The sequence below is a fragment of the Toxorhynchites rutilus genome, chromosome 2 (genome assembly GCF_029784135.1).
Source record: "Toxorhynchites rutilus septentrionalis strain SRP chromosome 2, ASM2978413v1, whole genome shotgun sequence".
Taxonomy (NCBI): domain Eukaryota; kingdom Metazoa; phylum Arthropoda; class Insecta; order Diptera; family Culicidae; genus Toxorhynchites; species Toxorhynchites rutilus.
The window spans coordinates 297348243-297372614 of NC_073745.1; the positions used below are offsets into that span (position 1 = coordinate 297348243).

The 24372-nt window shown below is 39.1% G+C and overlaps 1 protein-coding gene across 11 annotated transcripts in view; it reads right to left on the reverse strand.

Annotated features, from left to right (window-relative positions):
* LOC129771754 (potassium voltage-gated channel subfamily H member 6) overlaps positions 1–24372 on the reverse strand; it is a 405800-nt gene that overhangs the window by 13469 nt on the left and 367959 nt on the right. For 10 of the 11 annotated variants that reach the window (XM_055775755.1, XM_055775754.1, XM_055775756.1 and 7 more), the window contains 8 exons: positions 18289–18409; positions 17905–18023; positions 17523–17713; positions 17293–17435; positions 17014–17207; positions 1176–1267; positions 990–1102; positions 745–819 (listed from right to left, as the gene is read on the reverse strand). In XM_055775755.1, coding sequence (XP_055631730.1) covers positions 745–819; positions 990–1102; positions 1176–1267; positions 17014–17207; positions 17293–17435; positions 17523–17713; positions 17905–18023; positions 18289–18409 — 1048 coding nt within the window. The remainder of the gene's footprint in view (positions 1–744; positions 820–989; positions 1103–1175; positions 1268–17013; positions 17208–17292; positions 17436–17522; positions 17714–17904; positions 18024–18288; positions 18410–24372) is intronic. The other variant, XM_055775760.1, reaches the window with a different exon arrangement.

The window sequence follows — 24372 nt, forward strand, 5'->3', positions numbered from 1 at the left end:
TTTATTTAATAGTTTATCCGTAGACAATGGGCTAAATAAAGTGTTAATTTCAAAATATAATCGTACAAAACATACCGGTACACCCATTTAAATGCGAAGAATGTTAGAGTTCCTACATCATTCATTGGAACTCTCAAAACGCGGACATATAATAAATTTACGATGGTTCTTGACTTTTTAAAATCTATTAGAATTATTACAATAAATTTTTCTCCACAGGCACATTTGAGAAAAAACACAAACAAACAAAAATAACAAGAGATATTGTGGTCCCCATATTTTTACATGCTTGAGGTACCCAATAAATGAAAAGCAGTAATAAATTTGAAAACATTCACCAGAATATATCATTTTATTCATTTGAATAATTGCTTTCTAGTATATTCCGTATGTTCAGCAGACAAATAATAAACCCTAGCATCGCATTGCCAAAAAACAGTAAGCGTCCTCTTGATTTGCATATTCAGCACTCATAAACATGTTAAAACAACAGCGAATCAAAGCGGTTTCAATGAACATATCCGGTTAGTCACAACATCGAAATAAGTAAATAACACACAGACAGAACACCAATAACAGCCACAACAGATAGCTAGCAGATATGGTTGAATGCAGTTTTTTTTTTACAAATGATAGCAATAGATAATCATAAAAGGCACACAAACACCACGGATTGGACACGTGACAATAGTCCGAGAAGAATGAAGACAACGTCGGTTGAGACGTCTCCGTTTATTCGCTTACCACAAGTACTGGTTAATGGTTGATGTTTGTTCGATCTAAGATCTGGTATGCTTCGCTTTATTTGAGACATCATTCCTATTGTAATGGTGTGTAATGAAGAAGGTTTGATAATTTATAACATAAAATCCACTACTTCAAGCTGTTGAAATTTCGTTGATTCTAACAGGTGAGTGAATGAACGAGATTCCAACTGGGTCAATAAATGTGGGATACATGCACCCCAAATACAAAAACTCGCCGCTTACCTGATATAGAAAACTTTCGATCTTCGTCGAAGTTAGTGCTTATTTGTCCCGAACTTCTATCATTTGGAATATCACATTTGGTCTGACTCGGTCTCTGATTATGTACCGTGCTTCTGTGGGGGTGGAGAAAAGGTCCGAATAAATTATCTAACATTCGAACTGAAAATATGTTACTTAGCAACTTACATCCTCCTAACATAGGACCGGGTGTCGCTGTCTCTATCCTGTGACCCGAGTCGCATATGCCGATGCCTTAACTCTATTCCCGCTTGCTCTTCCTGGATTCCGTTCGGTGGCGAAGGGAAAGAGAAAAATGAGGGGGAACCGGATAGAAAAGAAATATAACTGTGTTCTGCGGAATGGGATTTGTATCTGTGCTGCTGCAGGTGCATGTGCAAATGTGAAAAAAAATAGTTCACTAACCGAAGACATCAAACGATGAGAACATAACAAAAAAAGAAAATATATATTAAACTACTCCTACATAGCAACTAATGACTAAAGGATTGAGGTGGGATATTTACTATCTGTGCCATATTCGTGCAGCTTGTCCTGCAGATCTAATTGAGGTAATGTGTTTTTAATTCGTTTTAAGAGTTCATTTTTTCTCTTATTTATTTTCTATGAGTGCTACGGGAACGCAAATCTTCTCGCATTTCTATCACAAAAAATCACATTTCTAATTAATCTAATCTATGATGAATGAAAAAAGTTCAGAACAAACGAAACAGGCACAAAAGTTTTGTTCGAAAATCAAAGGTAACAACTTGCTTACAAAACTTAAATCGAACTAAATGGTGCTGCAGCTGAAAACAAAAACTGTAACTAATGGGCTGAGCTAATGAAGTTCGAAACCTTGCCCGATCGTCTTCGATTTGGATAAAACTTTGCACAGGTTTTCGATATCGGAGACTGAGTATTTCGCGCGGGCGGAAAGAACATTCTGCTCAAATAGGCACGTAACCACCAACTCCTTCCAGTGATGGAGAATACTTTTTTCTTGTTTTTAGTTGAATAATCATTACTGTCAACAATTTATATATTGTGGGGGTCTTCGTAGCCACTTGGTTACGCGTTCGCTTACCAAGCGATCGATCGTGAGTTCAAACTCAGGGCCCTCAAATGACCATCTTTGTGTTGTTATAGAATAACTACGTCCACGCAATCATCATCAGCTATGGAGATCGATCCACGGTGGAACAAAGATCGATTCATCCATACAACTGCTCTGCTCTGCAAGAAATATCGGGCTGCTGTTCTATAAATAACTCAACAATGATCAATATCAACTGTCTCCGCTGTCCGGTCTGCTGAACAATGGAAGAACAGAAAGAATACCCTTACGCCTAAATGGCTACTACTGTGTAATTTACCATAATGTAATGGAACAGAAAACTTAACGCCTAAATGGCTACTACTAACTACTGTGTAATTCACAATTTATAGAAACTTAAACATATGTACATGTACACGATTAAACCCGGCTCTGTTACAGCTAAATGCTAATGAGCCTAATAAATAAATGGGATAAAAAAAAAACAATTTATATAGAATAATCTGTCTTTATTGAATGAATATTAAAGGTCATAAGTGGGCCGGAGGGGTTTTATGATATTTGTTATTTGAAAAATTAGAATGCACAGTTGGCGCTTACGTCAACCATGCATATCTGGGCAGTATTTTATATTAGGTATGTTTGTTACTACACGCTTGAATGATAAATTGTTGCACAAAACCTTTCTTTTCGTCTGTTATTTTGTGTGAGTGGAAACCCGAATTTTCTGATTTATTGGAGAGAAAAACCATTACAGGGATGGAATCTTGTTATTTCCGAACTCAGAAACATTAATTATCGTATGAAGGGGACATCAAACGGATCAGCTTTAGGGATCTGTTCATTTCTGTGATTGATTAAAAAGCTGATCTTCCAGAAGAAGAGAGACTACTACCAAAGAATCTTATCGATCCTCTACGAAGGACTGCCAATAAAAGTTTTCCCGTCCCAAATGCAAAGGCCGCCATCGAATTACAGTAAACCCAGAAGCAGGAACCATCCCGCGGAAGATACGGAATCAAGATGTTCCGCACCGCACAACAATATTCATCACAGGTCGTTTTAATGGAAGATAACGATCAGTGGCGTCGAGTGAAGCTTTCATACCCGGGGCGGAAGAGTTGATTGGCGGACGTTTAGTAAACTCGTACTGGGATCAACTTTCATTTTATTCCAGCACATTACCCTCACTTCAGTGGGTTGTGGTAAGCAAGAATTAAATCTTTCAAGTTTCATTTCCGTTGATTTTTTGGAAATAAAGCTCTGCTTGACGGAATGATAACAGCAGTGATTCAAATTGAGAGTATACTAAATTCCAGACCACCAACGCAGTTGTCTGACAATGCTGAAGATTTAAATCTATATACACCTGGTTATTTTATGATGATGATGATGGTCCCTGTTCCTTCCCCTACAGAGGTTCGAGCAAGACGAGTTATCTAAAAGATTTTTTTTTGTTTTCTCAGCATCAATGCTGAGAAAACAAAAAAAAAAAAGATTTTATCTGATTTTATTTACAGATATAAGTTCAAAAAATTGCAATGTTAAGAGACAAACCAATACTCAGTCTTGTCCGCCACAGAGCCTATACGGTCCCGTTAATAGAGACGAATACAAATTGTAAAACAAAAAATATAACATAGAAGAAAAATTGTTCATAATTGTCTAAACAATATAATCCGTTTAAAAAAAACCTCGTCAGGTCATACATTGAGAATAATGAAAACAAAAAAAAATCAAAAAACTGTTCACTTTAAGATATCCGTTTGCTTAGAACTTCATCAGTCAAAATCGTTATCAAAATAAAAAAAAATTGCTGTTAGGTAAATACAGCTTTAACATGTGAAATGCAGTTTCTCTTAAAATCTGCTAGTGTTGTTGCACGTTTGATATGTTTTGGCATTGAGTTGAAAACATTTACTTGTTTAAAATATAGCGAATTTTGTGAAGCACGTGTTAAGAAATGTGGTGTTTTTAATTCATCCGTCACTTCCCCAACAAACCCCAGCAAATCGTTAACTAACTTAAAAATGAGCACCATAGTCAAACACACAATTCTTTGCTTCACAGATAACCATTGCAGAGCGTCCAGCATCAAATATGAGGAAGAGAACCTGCTACATTGTAAAATCAAACGTATTATTTTATTCTGCAAGCGCTGTAGTCTCGATATTTGCGTTTCATTGGTCAAAAACAAAATGGAAGAACAAAAGTCTAGATGAGGAGAGATGATTGATTTGTATAGCTGTGTTTTACTGCAAATAGTACTATTTGATATTGAATTTTTAGACGATAGTGTATTTAGAAATTATTTGCATGTTATAAATCTGAGCAAGAATCCAATCCAATGCACCGAAATTATACTCGCTTTAATATTATGGATTATTTTGAATTCATCTGTTTCCTCTCCATATCAGTATCGTCGAATTATATAAAAGCCCGAAGTGGATGAATAAATCTCTCTCTTATCATACAACTCTACATCTGTGTACATCATTTCTCGGAAGGAAATAGTTCAATCAGTGACTTTAACCAAGTTCATCTCGTTCGCTCTCGGAGGCTCAAGGAAATAAGTTTCTCTAAGTATCGAAAAGTACATTTATCATAGTTTTAGCATAGGAGAGCCAATGCTCTCTATTCCTGAACAAGATAAAACAAATTTAAGACTTAAGGTGAAGGTGGAAGCTAGCCATTGTAGTAGTATAGGTAAACCCTCGTGTAAAAATGGGGTAATAGTGTTTGTGAGAGAAGAGCAAAGCACACGTAAATAGATCAATTCACTTATCAGACTGTGTGGCGCTTCATTGACACGAGTTTTTGAATACATTTGAAAAAAAAAACAAATAACAATTCAATACTAAAGTAAAATGTATGAACGATATGTTCCGATGAACAATTGCAAATATAAATATATATAGAAGGTGCATATGATTCTGATTATACGCGAGCGTAACATGAGCAAATTTATAACACATGCGAATTGAGGCACTTTTGGTATTAACAAGTTCTTCCGCATAGTAACTCGATGTTGATAATTCCTTAATATTTTCCTTCGTTGATCGTATTGTTTTCACATATTCACGTTGGAAAGCCTTAACCCTTCTCTTCGTTGGCCGAGGCATTTAGATTGAATTTAATACTTCTCCGTTTACTGTTTTTGAAAGCATAGGCAGCCGTGGCAGTGTTCCGAGCTTTGCAATACAATTTTCTTACCCAATGTTAAAGTTGCTAAAACTTACATTATAGACCCATTAAACGTAAAAATAATAATTGTATTGATATCAACACAATTTTATTCTATTGATTTTCATGACATGGGACGCTATGACTCCGGAATAACATTTTATTGAGTGATTTTTATAGCTGTTTCGATGATGTTGTTTGGCATCAGTGTCGAAAAAATAACGATGCTTCCACCAATACAAACAAAACCATTGCAGAAGATTGAAAAACGAAAATTTAACTTTCAGAGCACTTGCTCGAGTTTTCCGACGTTCTTCACTATACGGTGCGAAAGCAGATGAAAATTTAATATCTTGTGAGTAATCGATTAGAGTTTGGTTGATATTACTTGATGGGAAGTGTGCGAAAACGATCATTTTCTTCACACTGTTTCGCAAAATTATTGATTTTCTGGAGAGAGGTGAGGGAGGGAGATGAAAGAAATGAGCGCCATTGTGGCAGCCATTTGTGGCTAGCTTCCTCCTTCACCTTAATCGGTTGAATCGATCCTAGGAGCGGTTACGTTAGAGTAGTTCTGGTTCACACCGCAAAGGAACTGTTCAAACGCGCCGTCACCGAGGTGTGTATCCTCCCAATGGACGTTCCACAGAAGCCAGGATCAGTCAAAGACCAAGTGTTGAGCGCAATAGGAGGTCAACGAATCACACTAGAATAGGGTTAACATGTTTTTTTAAATAAAAACAATAAGTGTTTGTCTTGTCTCGCGTCGCGTCTTAGTGAATGGAGAAAGGGTTAACATGCTTCACTGAATAGGTGGACGCGGAAGTCGAAACTATTGAATCTAGGGAGTTTTAACGGTGTTTGATATTTTTCATATGATCGTGTATTTGAAATTTTATTCAGTGCATGATATACACTGAAGTCGCTTTTTACGCGGTTTTATTTAACGCGGCTTTTTTACGCGGTTTTTTTAATTTACTTTATTTATTTAATTTATTTTTATTTTTACGCGGGTTTCGGAATTTACGCGGTTTCTTTTATGCAGCACGTATCAACCGCGTACAAATTCAATATGCTTGTTGGTGTGACTTTTCACGAAATAACTTTGTATTGTTTCACTGATTAGTAGCTGAGAAATAAAAGAGGATACAGATATCATGATTGCAGCATACCAGAAAAATCAGTTAATCAATTGTTAGAATATGGGTTGCATTTTTAATTAAAATTTGTTTTTTTGTTTGTTTTTTTTTATCCCATCCGTTTATTAGGCTCATTTAGCAATTCAGCTGTCACAGAGCCGAATTTATTCGTATACATTTTTATGTTAAGATAACTATTGTTGTATATTATTTAGGCTTAAGATTCCTATCCATCGATAAACATTTGTTTTTTTTATGTATAACACAGTAGCTGTTTAGGCCTAAGAATATTCCAATTCTATCGATACACAACACATGCCGAGTATTCCATTTCTATCGATACACAACACATGCCGCCTTTTTCGGCGTTAGAATATTCCTATTGTTCGAATGTTCACAGTTGGACTGTTCACAACGGGACTGCTGATATGAGGCTTCCATTGCTGTGTTAGAATTTGCACCAATTACCGATGCAGCAGATCGTAATGTGAGCGGTAAGGGACTGGGATTACCGACACATGATGATTGTTGCGTGGACGTAGTAGCTAGAATAACACACAAAGATGGTCAGTTGAGGGGCCCTGAGTTATTAGCTCATGATCGTTCGCTTAGTAGCGGACACGCAACCAATTAGGCTACGAAGATTTATTTGTTAGATTGTTTGTTAGATTTAAAATTTTGAAATTTACCCGGTTTATTGTTGCGCGGATTTTGGAATTTACGCGGTTTTTGTTTACGTGGCACGTATCCCTCGCGTAAAAACAGTGTATATCTTAAAATAATATCGGATCTAATTAACTTAAATACAGAATATTATATTATAGCTTATATTGAATTCATCTTTTTTTCTCTATTATAGTGACTTTCAACACATTTCGGCTGGTTCGTCACTTTTACTTCCATTCTTGGAAGAATGTCGGGAGTGAGATTGAATTCATCTGTTTCCTCTCCACATTAGTGTCGTGGAAGTATGTGAAAGTCCGAATGTTAATATAGCTCATTCATAACAGTAGATCTCCACGATTCATTTAAAGACATTTGGAATTAAAAATAATTCAAAAACCCCGATTGGGTGATTTTTCGATTTTCAAAAAACTCAAACTTTGACCGCTTTGCGTCACTCTCCCTTAAGTCCGATTGAGCTGGTATATTGCATAATGTGTTGTTTCTAGGTGGTGAACATTTGTATGGGGTAACCTTTTAAGAATTATTTTGTTTATTTTGTTTTGGTCTCCGTCTCTGATAGTTTCCTATGGGAATCATTCCAGAAACGTTCAAATATATGAAATTGCAGCACTTGAAATTCGAGCTCGGTAAGAAATTATCTCGATTTACAAAATACGAAATTTTGCTCGGTGTGATAGTGATAGTGATTGTATCGACTTCTCGATTCGATTTACATAATAGGGCCAAATATCATCTTTCACTTGATAATATCGAGGTCGAAGGTTGCACCACTCAGGGTCCAGACAATTCCCAGACTCGAGCTTTGCGGTGCACTCATGATAGTTGAGCTTATTCAAAAGGCACTAAAGATTCAAGCAGATGCATTTTTCTGAACAGAGTCAACCTGCATTCTTCGATGGCTCCAATCTCTTCCGACGACAAGCGTAACTTTTATCGCGAATCGAGTTTTCAAGATTTAAACAGCTACTGAACAACAGTTTGTGGTGAAAGGGCCCAAATTGGATTTCTTACCATAACTAAACAGTGGAACGCAGATTCAACACGTGTTCGGTTCGTTCAGCAAGAGGAGTTCGCACAAGAGCTCAAGGCACTCCCAAATCAAAAATCAATTTAAGGAAAATTTTCTCTTCGTTGGCTCATCCGATTTATTTCTCATGATCAAATTCTTCGAGACGGCGGAAGATTAAAATATTCAGCGGGGTTAGAAGAAAACGAACATCAAATGGCATGTCAGGTGCCTAATTTGCTACCATTATTTGCTTAGGTAGCATTAAGGCCTTTGAGCACGACGCAGTTGAGCAATCCCTTTGATTCACAACTGCAAGTTTTTGATATGAAAATATGCGATATTCAAGGTTCTAAATTGATATAAGTTACATGTATGTTCAAGCAACTTACATATAATCGAAAATGTTGAGCAGGTCCGCAATGACTTTAGGGATAATTCGAAGCAGTCAACGAGGTCGAGAAATAAGAGTAGTCCAGTGACCTGATTGTGGGATCAGGAGGAGCAAGACTTAGGAAGAATTAGTGCCTCCCGGGGTTTGAGAACTGCACTCATGAACCGTGTATATTGTCGCAAAGTTGTGAAGAAGATCTAATCTCAATGGGATGCGAAATTACTGGCAATAAAAAACGCCTTTGGCCAGAATATATCAATGTTCAGCTTCTACTATGATTAGAAAACATCATTTTCTTGGTTAGCTAGGCGGAGCCAACACCTCAGTTGTTCGAAAACCAACCAACCAAAACCAAAAGTAGCTCGGGAATATGGTTTTCAGGTGTTAGAGCTTCCTCCACAATCGCCCATCTTTTTTTCTATCCCTTTTTGTTTATTTATTTAGGCTCATTAGCATTTCAGCTGTAACAGAGTCGGGTTTTAATCGTGTACATCTCGTTTCATTTATTATTACCAACAGGCCTAAACATAAGTGCCCTGATGATAAATCTAATTCAATTTAATCTAATATTAAATGTTTTGATTTCTATAAATTGCAAATTACACAGTAGTGAGTAGCCATTTAGGCGTAAAGTATTTTTCTGTTCCATTACATTATGGTAAATTACCCAGTAGTAGCCTTTTAGGCGTAAGAGTATTCTCCCTGTTAATTCAGGGGCTTTCAGATTCTTTTTATGGCAGAGCATTGACTCCTATTTGCATTGACAATACTCAATTGGGAACGATTCAATTTCAGTTGCGCGTCGCAGTTATACGACATCTAATCCGGAGTAAACAAGATAAACCACTAAATGCCCCGTGAAATTAAATTGCTATAACTTCGCGGAGCACAAATTTCCCGCGGAGCACCATTTGAAAACCTCTGTGTTAATCCATTGTTCAGCAGACCGTACAGCAGAAACAGTTTATCATTATTGGGTTATTAATAGCACAACAGCCCGATGTTTCTTGCAGAGCAGAGCAGTTGTATAGATGAAATTGAAATTGGATTGATTTCAGAGAAATTTAATCAAGCAAGGGTATAGCCCTAGTGTGAGAGGCAGGGTCCAACATTTTCGATGACGGATCATGAAAATTGACTTTCGTCTCAGTCGCTTCACTTCGAGTAGGACTACTTCGACATTCGCCGTCAACATGACTGGTTCATCAGACATCGTCGCTTTTAACGCTCGTCAATTTATTTCTAGTCGATTCAATTCTAGCAGATGGTTATTCTAATTGACGTGACGAATGAATTCAAATCTGTTTTTTCATTCAACATGACTCCAATCCACCCTGAAATGTACCTCGTTGCTCGTGTACACAATCTTATTTTAACGTCCATATAGTGTGAAACGAAAACATGATTTGTGATGCAAAAAAGTGGTTACACCATTACTGGACAGCTACATTGGTTACCCACCGTGAACTCAAACAGCGATACATGCATACATGATACATGAGAGAGAGCCACGAATCCAGTCAGGGGGAATCACTTCAATATGCCGTGAAGTCCATTTGACGGTGAAGTGAGCGCGGAGCTTCGTTTGAGAAGGTAGGGACGAGAGGGCCCGAATAACTGTTGATTCATGTTGACAGAGAAACTGCTGGAAGAAGCAAAAATTCATATTCCACTGACTACCCACAGTTGAATATGACTTTGCTGAACCCTGGTGTGAGGTACTGGAATGTGAAGGGGTTAGGTATGCCTCATATGAGGCACACCGTCAGGGTGAAAGATACTGATGGACTGCATTCTATGGGTTATACCCTCGGTGTCAGAGGTACTGGAGTGTGAAGAATGAGGTATATCACGCTGGGTGGGCCATATCTTACGTATGAGAGGTGCTGGAAAGTGGAAGTGTTAGTATTCCAGCTGTTGTTCCGCGAAGCATCCACTGGTCACTTTAGACCTTTGTGTGAGAGGTACTGGAGTGTGAAAAGGGTTATTAATATATGAAAAAATGACCCATTCAGTTCGAGCACACCGTTAGTCGATCTGCGTTTGCGAGCTGTGGTGTATGGCTGAAATACATTGCGGTACATCGTTTTGGCAGAGCGTTGTTCACCAACTCGTGAGGTGTGGTGTATGGATATCAGGGCATTTTTTGTTTTTTTTTTTGGCAGACTTATCTCACTTCTTAACTAGGCGAACCTAGCCAGAATTTTCACCTGCCCCCGGGCTTTTGAATGCCAAAGGGGGACTAGGCTCTGCGGAATGCACGTATCTGCATGCTCGTGATGTTTCAGTCCTGACCGAGAAATTGTCGGACAATCGCGCAGGTGCTAAGGATGACCGACTTTTGGATGCCGGCCAATTCCTTCTCCATATTCAACACCTTTAGCGCTTCCAGAAGTGTCTTCGGGACAATTTCAGTTCCAGAGATAACGACTGGAACAATTCTTGGGACCTCCCTTAGCCCCCACAGTTCCTTGAGCTCCACGGCCAATGGTCGGTACTTGCAGATTTTGCGACTGTGGGTCTCCTCCAGATTCTGGTTCAGTGGAATAGCGACATCGATGATGGTGACTTTGCGGTCGCTCTTGTCGTAAACCATTATATCTGGGCGGTTGTGGTGGATCGAGAGGTCGGTCAGAACAGTGCGATCCCAGTACAGCTTGAAACGGTCATTTTCCAGGACAGGTGCAGGCAGGTACCGGTGGTTTGGTACGTTGTCTTCCAGCAGAGCACATTGGTGCGCCAGTTGTCGATGAAGCATATTTTATATATTTTTTATTTGTTTGTTTTATTCCGGCATAGGATTAAAATATTATAAACATCTTGATTTGTTTCGTTTTTCTCAAAAATTGCAATTTAAAAAGGGAAAGACTGATTTTGTATGATAAGCATGAAGAAGTGATGAATATTCTATGCAGCGTGGTGCCAGACACTTAGGAGGCGATTCGCCACAAACAGTTGGATACCGTTGAAATTGTGAAGAGAATGCAGAATTTCAGATACTTGTGATCAGCCTATCTCTCTCTTTCTCTCTTTCTCTATATTTCTGTCTTTCTCTATATTTCTCTCCCTTTCTTTCGCTTCAGATATGCAATTCCCCTTCCGCATTTCGTCATACTGTTTTCATATACCGCTCCCCTTGCTAACTTACCAGGTGTATGCATATGAAACCGCATGTTTTCTGATTGAAAATAGTCTGGTCTCTGGTCTGTATTGCTCGGAATGACGCAGCATTGTAATAAAGGAAAATCACTTTGTGTTGCGTATTCTGATAGTCAGATTGTTTTTGGAGCGCGGTTGAATTCGATGCATCGTTATCGATATCGCTCACTTTCAACAGTTTTATTGGTTTTTAATTTGGTTTGGTGGTTGTTCCTAGTTCCTCACATCAAAATTACCACTTTTGAACTTTTTGTACCACTTATGCATATGACCCATTCCAGCGTGACGTGACAACGGTTTGACTCACTAAAAACAGTTTTTTTTTTCTCGTTTTCATGTATAAATCACACGATTTCCAAATGGTAAACGATTTTTAAGTGAAATTGAGGAAATTTCCTACAATAATCTTCAGTTGGAGAATATTTTGCAGTTGAAATCGCTTGTTGCCAGTCCAATACTTTTGTGACGTGGCAGCACCTGTCTTTTTACGGGTTCCGACTTTTGAACAGTAATGTTGTATTTAGAGTTCCGTTTCAAAACATACAAATAAGCTTTGTTCTATGATTTGTCAATGAAAGATGGACGTAGATTCCTGTATACTCAGTTTTTCAACAACCTCGCGAGAACATCTGACATTGACATGCATTTTTATGTTTTTGACGTAGGACTACGTCTTTCATTTCTATACCGGGGTGTAAAATCAAAGTTTCGAAAACGAAAGCGTTACGGCGGAGACCGAGATTTTGAGCGTTAATAGCTCCTAAACAACTGAACGAAATGGTATGATAAACACTTCATTCGAAAGATAAAATGTCTACGCGTTATATACTTGTTACTTTTTGATCCAAAAACTTGTTTCAATAGTCTTAAAATTGCTTTCAAAACAGGCTATTGAAATCACCAATCGGTATATAAGCGAGCGGCGCTCGGAAATCCACTCAGTTCTAATTGAACAGCGATTGGAGCATGTTGTCGCTGTTGCGGTGAAGCTCTTTATTTATCATGAAAGCGCGGATGAACGGTGTCACCAAGAGCCTGTTTGTGCACCCTAGGCCAGAAGGGAATCTATCAGGAGGAGAGTGATGCCACAAACGGTTCCCAGGGAAGACATCGCTACACACACATACACGCGCGGCTATTAACAGGTGGTTATCGAGTTGGCATTAACCACTGGTGGGCTTCCAGTATCGAGGAAAATGTGGAAATATCTAATCGTTACTGAGAATAATCTGCCAGTTCCTCTGGGAATTTTCAAAATATATTCATGTGAAAGAGTTTAATTGAATGTTTTCTATCCATGTAACACTGTGACCAAATATGTTTCAATCAAGTGCTATTAACAGGTGGTTATCGAGTTGGCATTAACCACTGGTGGGCTTCCAGTATCGAGGAAAATGTGGAAATATCTAATCGTTACTGAAAATAATCTGCCAGTTCCTTTGGGAATTTTCAAAATATATTCACGTGAAAGAGTTTAATTGAATGTTTTCTATCCATGTAACACTGTGACCAAATATGTTTCAATCAAGTGCTATTAACAGGTGGTTATCGAGTTGGCATTAACCACTGGTGGGCTTCCAGTATCGAGGAAAATGTGGAAATATCTAATCGTTACTGAAAATAATCTGCCAGTTCCTTTGGGAATTTTCAAAATATATTCATGTGAAAGAGTTTAATTGAATGTTTTCTATCCATGTAACACTGTGACCAAATACATTTGGTTTTGTGGTTTTTCAATCAATCGCAATTAACAGGATAGCTTCAGAAGATTATTCTTCCCCATCAGTAGGATATTTCCGTATCCAATATTGTATGCGCCCGCAATCGATTATTGCTCAGTCGCCGAAAGTTCCGAGCTCAGAGAGTTCATTCCCCTCTAGTTTGCCTTCCAAATTGCCATCGTAAACCACACCTTCTCTCGATTCAATCACACACAAAAAGCATACTTAAGCGATATTCTGGTGGTGAAACACATTCATTTTTCGTGAGGACATCGACAAGACAACATCGTTGCCTAACGTGCTGGAGGAGGTGGACGGCGAAGGATCGACACATACACGCGCAGAACTCTTTCCGTTAGGATGCCATTCAGCATCGAGAAAGTTCCGGAAAGATCTAATCATTGCTGGAAAATAATCTGCCAGTTCCTTTGGGAATTTTCAAAATATATTCATGTGAAAGAGTTTAATTGAATGTTTTCTATCCATGTTACACTGTGGCCAAATATGTTTCAATCAAGTGCTATTAACAGGTGGTTATCGAGTTGGCATTAACCACTGGTGGGCTTCCAGTATCGAGGAAAATGTGGAAATATCTAATCGTTACTGAAAATAATCTGCCAGTTCCTTTGGGAATTTTCAAAATATATTCATGTGAAAGAGTTTAATTGAATGTTTTCTATCCATGTTACACTGTGACCAAATACATTAGGTTTTGTGGTTTTTCAATCAATCGCAATCAACAGGATAGCTTCTGAAGATTATTCTTCCCCATCAGTAGGATATTTCCGTATCCAATATTGGATGCATAAAACCTTGTGCCTCCAACGTAACGCTCTCGTTTTCGAAGTTCTCCAAATATTCATTCATTCAGATTCAACTTCATACAAATGATCTCTAAATCAACGATAGTCCTACGTCACCCTTGCGGTTATACCATAGATATAACCCACTTCATGTTTTTTATAACTCTGAATACTTCTAACTTTCCTCTGAGATCTCTCCTTCCCCTTCCAAAAGTACATCCTATAGGGGAAGGTGGTCTTAACGCACCCGGTGGTCCTGAACCTACCCTCCTTTGTATCTCAGGAACGGTGCTTCCTATTGAATTTTCAATAGTTTCAAATGAAAGGTGTCATAACGCTGACAATGTGATAATATGGTGACTTTTTTCTGGCTCTCTTCATTCTAGCGTTTTAGCGCCATTTTACGTTTTCATTCCTTCAAAAACAGAGAAGAAACATATTCGCCTTGTGTGCAAAATGAGTTCTATGTTCTTTTAGATTGTGAAACATTGCGAAACAAGGCAATTTTAATTGTTTATGGTATGTTCATCAAAATAAGCTATATAAATTGAATCTACCTGTTACCTGCAATATACGGTATGTCTTTATTTGGGAAAAGTGGGGCTGGTCATAAACCGACCTTATATCGTGATTGTTTAACACGTTCATTCTGGTGCTTGCCATCAATGACTAGCACAATCCTAGTTCATCGAGTGGCGCTCACCACAGGGAGAACGCATTTGATTTAGCTATCAGAAACTGTACTGTAATTACTGTAATTAATTAAATTTATCATTAATGTTCAACAGTCCGAAACAGCAAAAAGTCAGGTGTTGCCACGTCACAAAAGTATTCGACTGACAACAAGTCAATCTAACTATAAAATATTCTCCAACTGATGATTCTTGTTGGAAATTTTCTTAATTTTGCTATAACATCGTTTAGCACACAATGCTTTATTTATGAAAACGCAAAAAAATGTGTTTGTAGTAAGTCAAAATGTTGTTACGTCATACTGGAATGGATCGTATACTTTTCGTGACGTGACAACAACTTCTGGAGACAGACGATACTCCTCTATTTGTGGACCGATCTAAACCAAATTTTATGGGTTGTTGACCTTCATTGTTTGCTCAGAGAAACCCAAGTATGAAAATGTTTGAACCTATGTTACAATAAACTAAAAAAATTGTTTATTTTTGTGACGTGACAACGCTTCAAAATACCTGTTTTTCAAAGGCTTTTTTCTCATAAATTACAAAATGAAACGTAGGTCCACCCACGGATCTTCAAACAAGCATTTAATCACCCATTCAATGGTATATAGACATTGAAGTTTGGTTAAGCATGTGCAAAGATATCTCAAGAAACATAAAAATAGTGAAAACCTAAAATAGTTTAAATATTATTACGTAGTTTTTTAAACTCGCCTCTCTCAAAGGTTGGTGCATAAAAATTAAATTTGTTACAAAAAATTTATGATTTAACTAGTGCTTATACAAATAATGTTTTCAATTTTCTTCTAAAACTAGATTTGAAATTTGGTTCTCTGGTGCATAACCTCATGGAATGGGTCATATGCTTCCACCAACATTCTTTGTGAATCGGAGGCGAATTTTTCATAGCAATGGTTCATGGTAGGATTTGAGCTGTAACAGAGCCGGGTTTTAATCGTGTACGTATTACATGTTTATGGTTTCTTTAGATTGTAAATTACACAGCAGCCATTTTTAGGTGTAAAAGTATTCCTTCTGTTCTTTCACTGGTCAGCAGTTCAGACAGCGGAGACAGTTGATATGATAATTGTTGTGTTATTAATAGCACAACGGCCCGATGTTTTTTTTTGTTGCAAGCAGAGCTTCCCAATAGCAGAGTTTTCATGATGATTGTTGTGTGGACGTAGTTTTTCTATAAGAACACATCAGATCGATCGTGAGTTCAAAACTCAGTGCCCTCAATTGACCATCAATTGAGGGCACTGAGTTTTGAACTCACGATCGATCGCTTAGTAAGCGAACGAACAACCAATGTGGTTACGATGATTCCCCACAAGGAAAGTTCATTGCTCCCCTAGCTCCTAGTAAGCGCAGCAAGAACAATCCGGGGCTCAACGTGTTGAGAACCATTGCTTGAAGGATTTCAAACAGAAGTGAAGTCTTTCGCGAGTAGAAATATGAAATCACCCTTACATGAGGTCTTAGTGGAAACCTAAGCAACATGAACCTCGAAAGTTAGTTGAGTTTTGAATACGACGCCCAGGACATTGATATTTGGTTTGTGCTTCACGATGTCGTCCCGCAAGTGGTATACAAAATAGATTGATTATTTTTTCCTACATGGAGTGATAACTGGGCATTTGAATGCGTTCAGCACCATCTTTTTCTTGTGACATCAAGTAGCAAAAACGTCGAACTATCGCAGAAGAGAAATACCGGTGGTATCCCATCCGTCGCCTCATTTTTTTCTTCGATCATTGATGTGACACCAGAAGCTTTTGGGATATATCTTGAGTTGATTTTTTAGTTGATGTTGATAGTTTTGGCAATGCTATTTGTTCAGTCGATTATTTTTCCAAGATACATTACTTTTGCAATGTATGTTTCATTGCCAGGATACATATGTATTTTTAAAGATTACTTTTCAGTCAGAATAATGATTCTACCTGTGGAGAGTTAGTTTCCCATACCGAAAGCGTATGCAAAGTTTCATCCAAATCGAAGATGGTCGAGTCTGATCGACTCGTCATTTGGTGTGGAATCGCTATAATCTAACAGAATGTTTTGGGTAAAAACACCAAATAAAATCTAGTCTATACGAAACGAAAACGAGGACAGGATTAAGAAGCACACAACGCGCTACAATGAACGGTATTTGAAAAAGTTTTTGAAAATAGACTCACATCTCTCATATTATACGTAATTTCCAAACTATTTACAAAACTATCATAAAATTCCGGAAATAAATCTAACACGTCTAATAAGTCATCTCTATGAATCTTATGTAGATCACAATAAGTTAATGCTTTAACATTACTGTTCGATTTTCCCAGCGTCGTGTGTGTGCAGGGATTTTCGCCGAAAATATCATCTTTCCCTGCGGGTTCGGGGGGAGAAGTCGGACGTTAGTGGTTATTCGAAAGACGACCATCCATTGATGTGATAGATTGGGGGTGTCTTACCTAGTATCGCCATGACGACGTCATCCTTTAAAATCTCTATAGAACCACGCGCTATAAAGTAAAGGTACGTGAGGACGTCTCCTTTGTGCACCAACGTGTCACCGGGCGGAGCGTGAGTAGTTTTAAACTTTAACGAAAGAGCTCTGCAAATAAAAACAAAGACAACGCGAGATGACAGTTGACAATGGTGCTCTTATCCTTGGGGAATGGATGATGATGGCGGTACTCACCGTAAGCAGCCAGGGCTGGCTGCTTCGAAGGCGGAGCAATTGTTGAGCAGGTTTCGGTTCAGATGCAAGCAGATATCGGCCTGCAAGCACTCGGGAAACCCTTTCAGCACCGAGTTCATATCGATCCCATTGGTGTAGGTCCAAGCGTGCTGAAAGTACTCCTCCAGTCGTTGTCGCAACGGATTGGGTATCTGTGGAGTGGGGGAGGAAGAGCAATATGTTCGCAATCAACAGCCCGCTTTATTCCGTACGACCGTGAACAGGTGAAATAAAATATGATTTGCCGTGGGCAGAAAAATAGAGAGTGAAACCGCGGAGGCTTTCGCGCAACCAACGTGTGTGCGTGTGTGTGCAACACGGTTCGCTGGTGTGAATAGCTTACCTGATGAAACCGAATAAACTCACGGACACGCAACATTTGCGTGTGATATCGTGCCGTGCCGGAATATAACCGTTGAATGATGGCCGATACGTTACCGAAGATGCTGGCGTACATGAGGGCTATTTTTCAACGCCGATGTTGTTCAGGGTCAGCAGAGGGGCGGGAGGGACGAAACACAAACAAATAAAAAAGGTCAAAATCATGCTGAAGTTACATTCCTAGCCGTTAGAGGTGCTAAGTATTTTATGGCATTCCGAAATTCCTACGGGGCACCCCCGAAAAATTGGACCAATCGATAGCAACTGGAATCCATCGTTTTAGCACCGCTAGCAAACGGCTGGCAGGATGGTCACGCAATCAAAGCATTACTACTTCTATACTCACATCCGACCAACATCACGCATATCGTGAAAATTTTCTCGGCATCCGTGTTCGGGGCAACATTGCCAAAGCCCACCGATGTCAGCGAGGTAAAGGTGAAGTACAGTGCGGTCACGTATCGTGACTTCGGAGGAAATTTGTTGAATTTGTTTGGTGTTTTCGGATTTGTTGATGTGACAGGTCCCCGTCATTACAGCAACAGCAACAGGAGCGAAAAAAGAAAAAAATGGGGAAAATAAATCGATTGCTGGAAAATATTTGTTGCATGGCGTTATGAATGTAAATGGGCGCTGAATTTGGGTGTTAATACTAGAGAAATAATTAGAGAGTAGAACTTATTGCTTGTATTTTCATCGTGAATAACTTTAATTGAGTTTATTTAGGAATATCAAAACTGCAATTAGAAAAAGACCCGACATTCAATTGAAATGAATCTCGAATGAAAACAGTATTCAAAAAACATGGAGCATATATAAGCCACATTCCTGGAAATAGAGCTCCGCTATCCGCTGTTTTATTTTAACTTGTTTGTTTTATCTTCCCATCTGCTATCATTCGAATAGTTTTCAACAGGTATAGCAAGTCACAAAGCGGTTTCAGCACGTTGACCCTTTTGATTTAGCACATTTTGTTCTGGTACAATTAATGGTTTCCTATGGAACTGCCCCATGATGGGTTAACCAAGATTCATCTGTTCATAACGAATGACATCCAAAATAGAACATTATTTTGGTGCCATGAACTTTTGGCTTGACTCTACACTATACTACACTAAACTATAATACTCATATTAACCACTTGGAACCACTGTTGCCACATTTTAATCTGTATCAGAGGGGTTAAAAATTTTTCTTATCTGTACTTTAATTTTCAAAAATCTGTAGGAAAAATCTGTACTATCTAAAATATTCGTTGCAGGGAAAAAATAATTTATTAGCATGAAAAAAATATTCATTTATTTACTACAAATACTACGTTTACATTTGCATGTTATTCGTGTGTTTCATGATGCTCATACAATTTTTTTGTCTGAATCTAGATTGCAAAAACTTCGTGCTGTCCCCACGATACTTAATCAAACCTTTTAAACCCAAAATAGCGTTCAACGTATCGTAGCTGAGCCGATTTCGAAGCTTATTTTTGTTCTGATTATATTCAGAAAAAAACATCGCCAGTTGTCAAGGGGTGACGCATAGTGAGAACGTAGCAAACAAGACATGGGAGAGCCAAAATGCAAGTGAATCAATTCTTCGTCAATTCTTTTTAGACATTCAATTTTTGTCCACCAATTTTGCACATGCTCGTGTTCTGAAACTATGATTCCCTTACGGAGTAATTTTATCTTTAGGGTACGGAATTAATTCTCCAGATCTTGTATATCCCCATTGTAGAATCCTGGAAACGCTTCTAACACAACGTTAATGCTTGTCAAATTGGGAAAGTTTCTGGGAATTATCAATTAAAGTTTCTGAGAATTATCAAATAAAAATCCTTCACCTCTTCGTGTAGCATCGTGAATACAGGGTTTTCAGAATGGAACAAAAGCTTCAATATGTTGATCTGGAGCAAAACATACGTCGCACCGTCCGACGCGAGTCCTTTCAGACGCTCCTTGTAAGGAATTCCGTCCTTAAGAAACTGATCAATCATTACATTGTAAATGCATTTTTGATCAGCAGCACCAAGCGTTACTGCGGCGTAAAAGCCGTCATGTACCTTGTTCAAGCACGAGTCTAGTAGGTTGTAGTGAATTACCAAATAAATTTCTTATATCATCGTTGCTGAAACCCACCGCGTAATCACTCCGACAATCATCTAACAGAGATCAGCCCATAAACGATCGATCGCTCTCACGACCGTCGATAGGACCGAAGGTTAGCGATAGATAAGATAGATAAGATAGATAGATAGAATGAGATCAGAACCGGAGTATTATATCAGTCTCAAATAAATTATCAAACGAAACAGTCGCATCTTGTGAAACAAATTTGTAGCGATAAAATCATCGATCGCGTTTCACCGATGAGTTAAGAAACCTTGCATGTTCAAACATTTTGGTCCGATAGAACCGGATTGTCGGAAAACGCGAAAGTGACATCGTTATACAAGAGATATTGTGGCACTGGCTAAGCCACATCGCCATCGCTGTTAATTCATCACTACGTGGCCTGCTGAATATCCATCACGAGCACAATAGGACACATTCACCGGAATCACTGTGCTGCTGTTGCTATTGGACCAAACTGCTGCTGCTGCTTGTTGACCTTGCTGGAATAGGACTCAGAGATTGGATGATTATCTAGGATAAGTACTGGGTACAGAGCAGGTTAGTCCGTGGCGTGGGTCTTCGATGCATGTGAGACCGACGCTTTGCATGTCATTGAGCGATTTGAGAAACATAAAATAAACGACAGTTGCTTGCATAATAAAATTCATGGTATTCCAATATTGAGAAGCTGAGTTGAACTTTGACTAAATCTTAATCATTTCGGTTAATTTTGCTGGTCGGTTAGCATGGTTCTTTGTTCTATTGAGTATAATTATCATTGTAATAAGATAAAGGTATATTGTGTCTACAACAATACAAGTATTGTTCAAAGTGAAACAAAGGGTCTACAACAATGCCTTCGGAAAAGCTAAGGCTATTGTCCAAACAAGAGCGTGTGCTACGCGTCTCGCTGGAAAATGTGGCTGAATTCGTACAATCCTTTGAGGATGGAAGGGATAAACAATCTCTGGAACTGAGGTTAGCCAAACTGGATGAAATACTAGAGAAGTTCGTCAATGTTCGAATGCAATTAGAGATTTTAGCCGACGATGCGGATGATATGGAGCTTACAGAAACCAAAGCGACTGAAAAGGACAAGGAAAATGCCGCCATCATCAAGGACTTTGAAAATGCTGTGTACGATTTGAAGCAAACTATTCTAGAATATCTCTCAACCAACAACAGAAATCGTGCAGTGTCAAATGATTGGAGACAGACTCAATAGATGTCACAGTCTCGAGTGAAACTTCCTGAACTTAAGTTTCCATTGTTCAGTGGACGGATGTCAGACTGGGTTACATTCAGTGATAGGTACAAAAACTTAATCCATAATGACCTTAGACTGCCAGATATGATAGGTTCACATACTTGAGAACGTCACTCACCGGTTATGCTCTACAGGAAATCGCTACGATTGAGATTTGTTCCAACAATTATAGTATAGCGTGGAATTCTCTAGAGAACGTTTACGAGAACAAAAAGTTGTTAGTTATGACTCTTTTAGATTCCTTATTCGCATTGGAACCGTTACGTCAGGAGAATTTTGAATCACTGAATAAATTAGTGAGTGGTTTCGAAACCAACTTACAAATGTTGAATAAAATTGGCGAGGAGACAGAGGGGTGGAGTACTTTATTACAGTACATGCTTTGTAAACGATTACATCCAGTCACTTTGAGACAATGGGAGTCTCATTATAGTTCTAAGGAAGTCCCACGATATAAGGAAATAATAAACTTTCTAAAATCACACTGTTCGGTGTTGCAATCTATCGCACCATCAAAATCAATTCAGTGCGATAATAGAAACTCAAACCATCATTCTGTTTTCAAGTGTTCCAGATTTTCCCAAATGAAAGTTCCAGATCGAGTAGATGCAGCCAAAGCAAATTCACTTTGCTTCAATTGTTTATCACCTTCACACATAGCCAGATTCTGTATCCGGGGATCGTGTCATCATTGTGGCCAACGCCATCATACACTTCTCCACAGAAGTTCATCGCCCAGTGTGGGTTCGCCAGCAGAATCACAACCAGGGCAGGTCTTTGGAGGAACATGAAGGACAGAACCCGCAACCACCACGAAATCAAGCCCTTTCAACACTCAATGGTCATTCAACACCCATTCAGCAAATACCTAGACACAACACGGAATCACCTGTAAATTATGCCATGAATACTAGCACAGCTTAATCATACATATTCGCCACAGACACCCCTAGTACAAGTTATCACACTACAACCGCAAAGACTACAGAACACATTTCACATACAGTGCTGCTCTCGACTGCCGTTGTAAGCATCACTGATCACTACGAAAATTCGATCTCGCTCGTGCGTTGTTCTCACTCGTGCTCGCTCGTTGTTTATATGTCTGAAAGCTTTTCCCAGAAGCTCGAGCTCGAGAGATCGAGAGAACATTAAATCAAGTCATAAAATCAAGTTGACTGAATCTGGTCCTACGCTGTGGAATACACAGTTAGGCTGGATCGTCTCTGGAACAGTTCCAGATAAGTCCTGCTGCTATTCGACCATCGCCTCACATTCTTCCGAGTTAACTGAATACAAAATAAGGCAATCGTTGGAGTTAAAGTTATATCCTGCCTCTGGCACCTTTACGTTGGGGAAAACCACAAGCCCACAACCCCTGTCGATGGGTGACTGATCATCTGAAAGCGTCATTCCGTTTCTCAAATTAGGAGTGAAATTTTTTGAGAATTTCGACGTGCAGCATCCGTTCCAAATAGGAAGCCTCATCAGTATCGCAGTCTTCCTGTGTGGTTAAGATTACCCTAGGGATAATACTAGTTCAAACCACCAGAGCATTAACCACATTGGACATATATTAGGCTGTCAAAAAAGTCCTGCGGTAGTTTTTTTGAATTTTCATTTGTTCATAAAATTAGTTACAATCATCTGTTTTAAGTCAAATATGCGTCGTTTTGTTCGATGACTTGTTCCCAACGAGATGCCAACTTCATAATACCCCTGTTATAGAAGCTCGCTTCCTTATTGGCAAAAAACTCGGATAGCCAATTTTCACAGGCCTCTTTTGTGGCTAACTCCTGACTACCTAGCTCGTTCGCCATGGACAAAAACAGGTGGTAGTCACTTGGTGCAAGGTCCGGACTATACGGCGGATGCAAAAGAACCTCCCATCCGAGCTCCCGGAGCTTCTGGCGCGTCACCAAAGAAGTGTGTGGCCTGGCGTTGTCCTGATGGAAGACAATGCGGCCTCTGTTTATCAAAGATGGCCTCTTCTTCATGAGTGCTACCTTCAAGCGGTCCAGTTGTTGGCAGTACAGATCCGAATTGAGCGTTTGGCTATAGGGAAGCAGCTCATAATAGATTATTCCTTGACAATCCCACCAAACACACAGCAGAACCTTCCTGGCCGTTAATGAGGGCTTGGCCACCGTCTGAGCCGCTTCAGCGGGCTTCGACCACGACCGTTTGCGCTTCACGTTGTCGTAAGTGACCCACTTTTCATCGCCAGTCACCATCCCCTTCAGAAACGGGTCGATTTTGTTGCGATTCACATGCGTCGATACGGTCAAAGATTTTTTTTTTGCATCAACGTATGTGGCACCCATACATCGAGCTTCTTTGTGAATCCAAGCTTCTTCAAATGGTTAATAACGGTTTGATGACTTATCCCCAGCTCTTAGCCGATGCTACGGCTGCTACTATGCCGGTCTTTCTCGGCTAATTCAGCGATTTTGTCGCAATTTTCGACGACAGGCCTTCCAGAGCGTGGCGCATCTTCGACGACCTCTACAACAGAACGAAAACGTTGAAACCATCGTTGTGCGGTGGAAATGGAAACTGTATCGGGTCCATAAACTGCATAAATTTTATTGGCAGCTTGAGATGCATTTTTGCCTTTGTCATAGTAGTACTGTAAAATATGTCGGATTTTCTCTTTATTTTGCTCCATATTTGCGACACTATCACTAACGAACGACTTAACCAAACAAAACACTGTCACTGTCACTGACTATATTATAGCGCGCAAAAATACCTTTCCAACAAGCTATAGTATGACTCGATACAATGAATACAACTAGAACTACGCGCTTACAACGACACCTCGCGGAAATACCGCAGGACTTTTTTGACAGCCTAATATATCGGACGTAGTGATATTCCTAGAATTTTCATTCGCAACAGGGCCACCAAGTGGCAACAAGTTCAGAACTATTTTCAGTATCTACGAAGAATTTGGTCGACCCAATGTGTTACGCATTCAAATACTTATACCAAATTGATGAAGCAACTTAAACATCTGTCTGCCAGAACGTTGCGATTTATCTGCATGCAG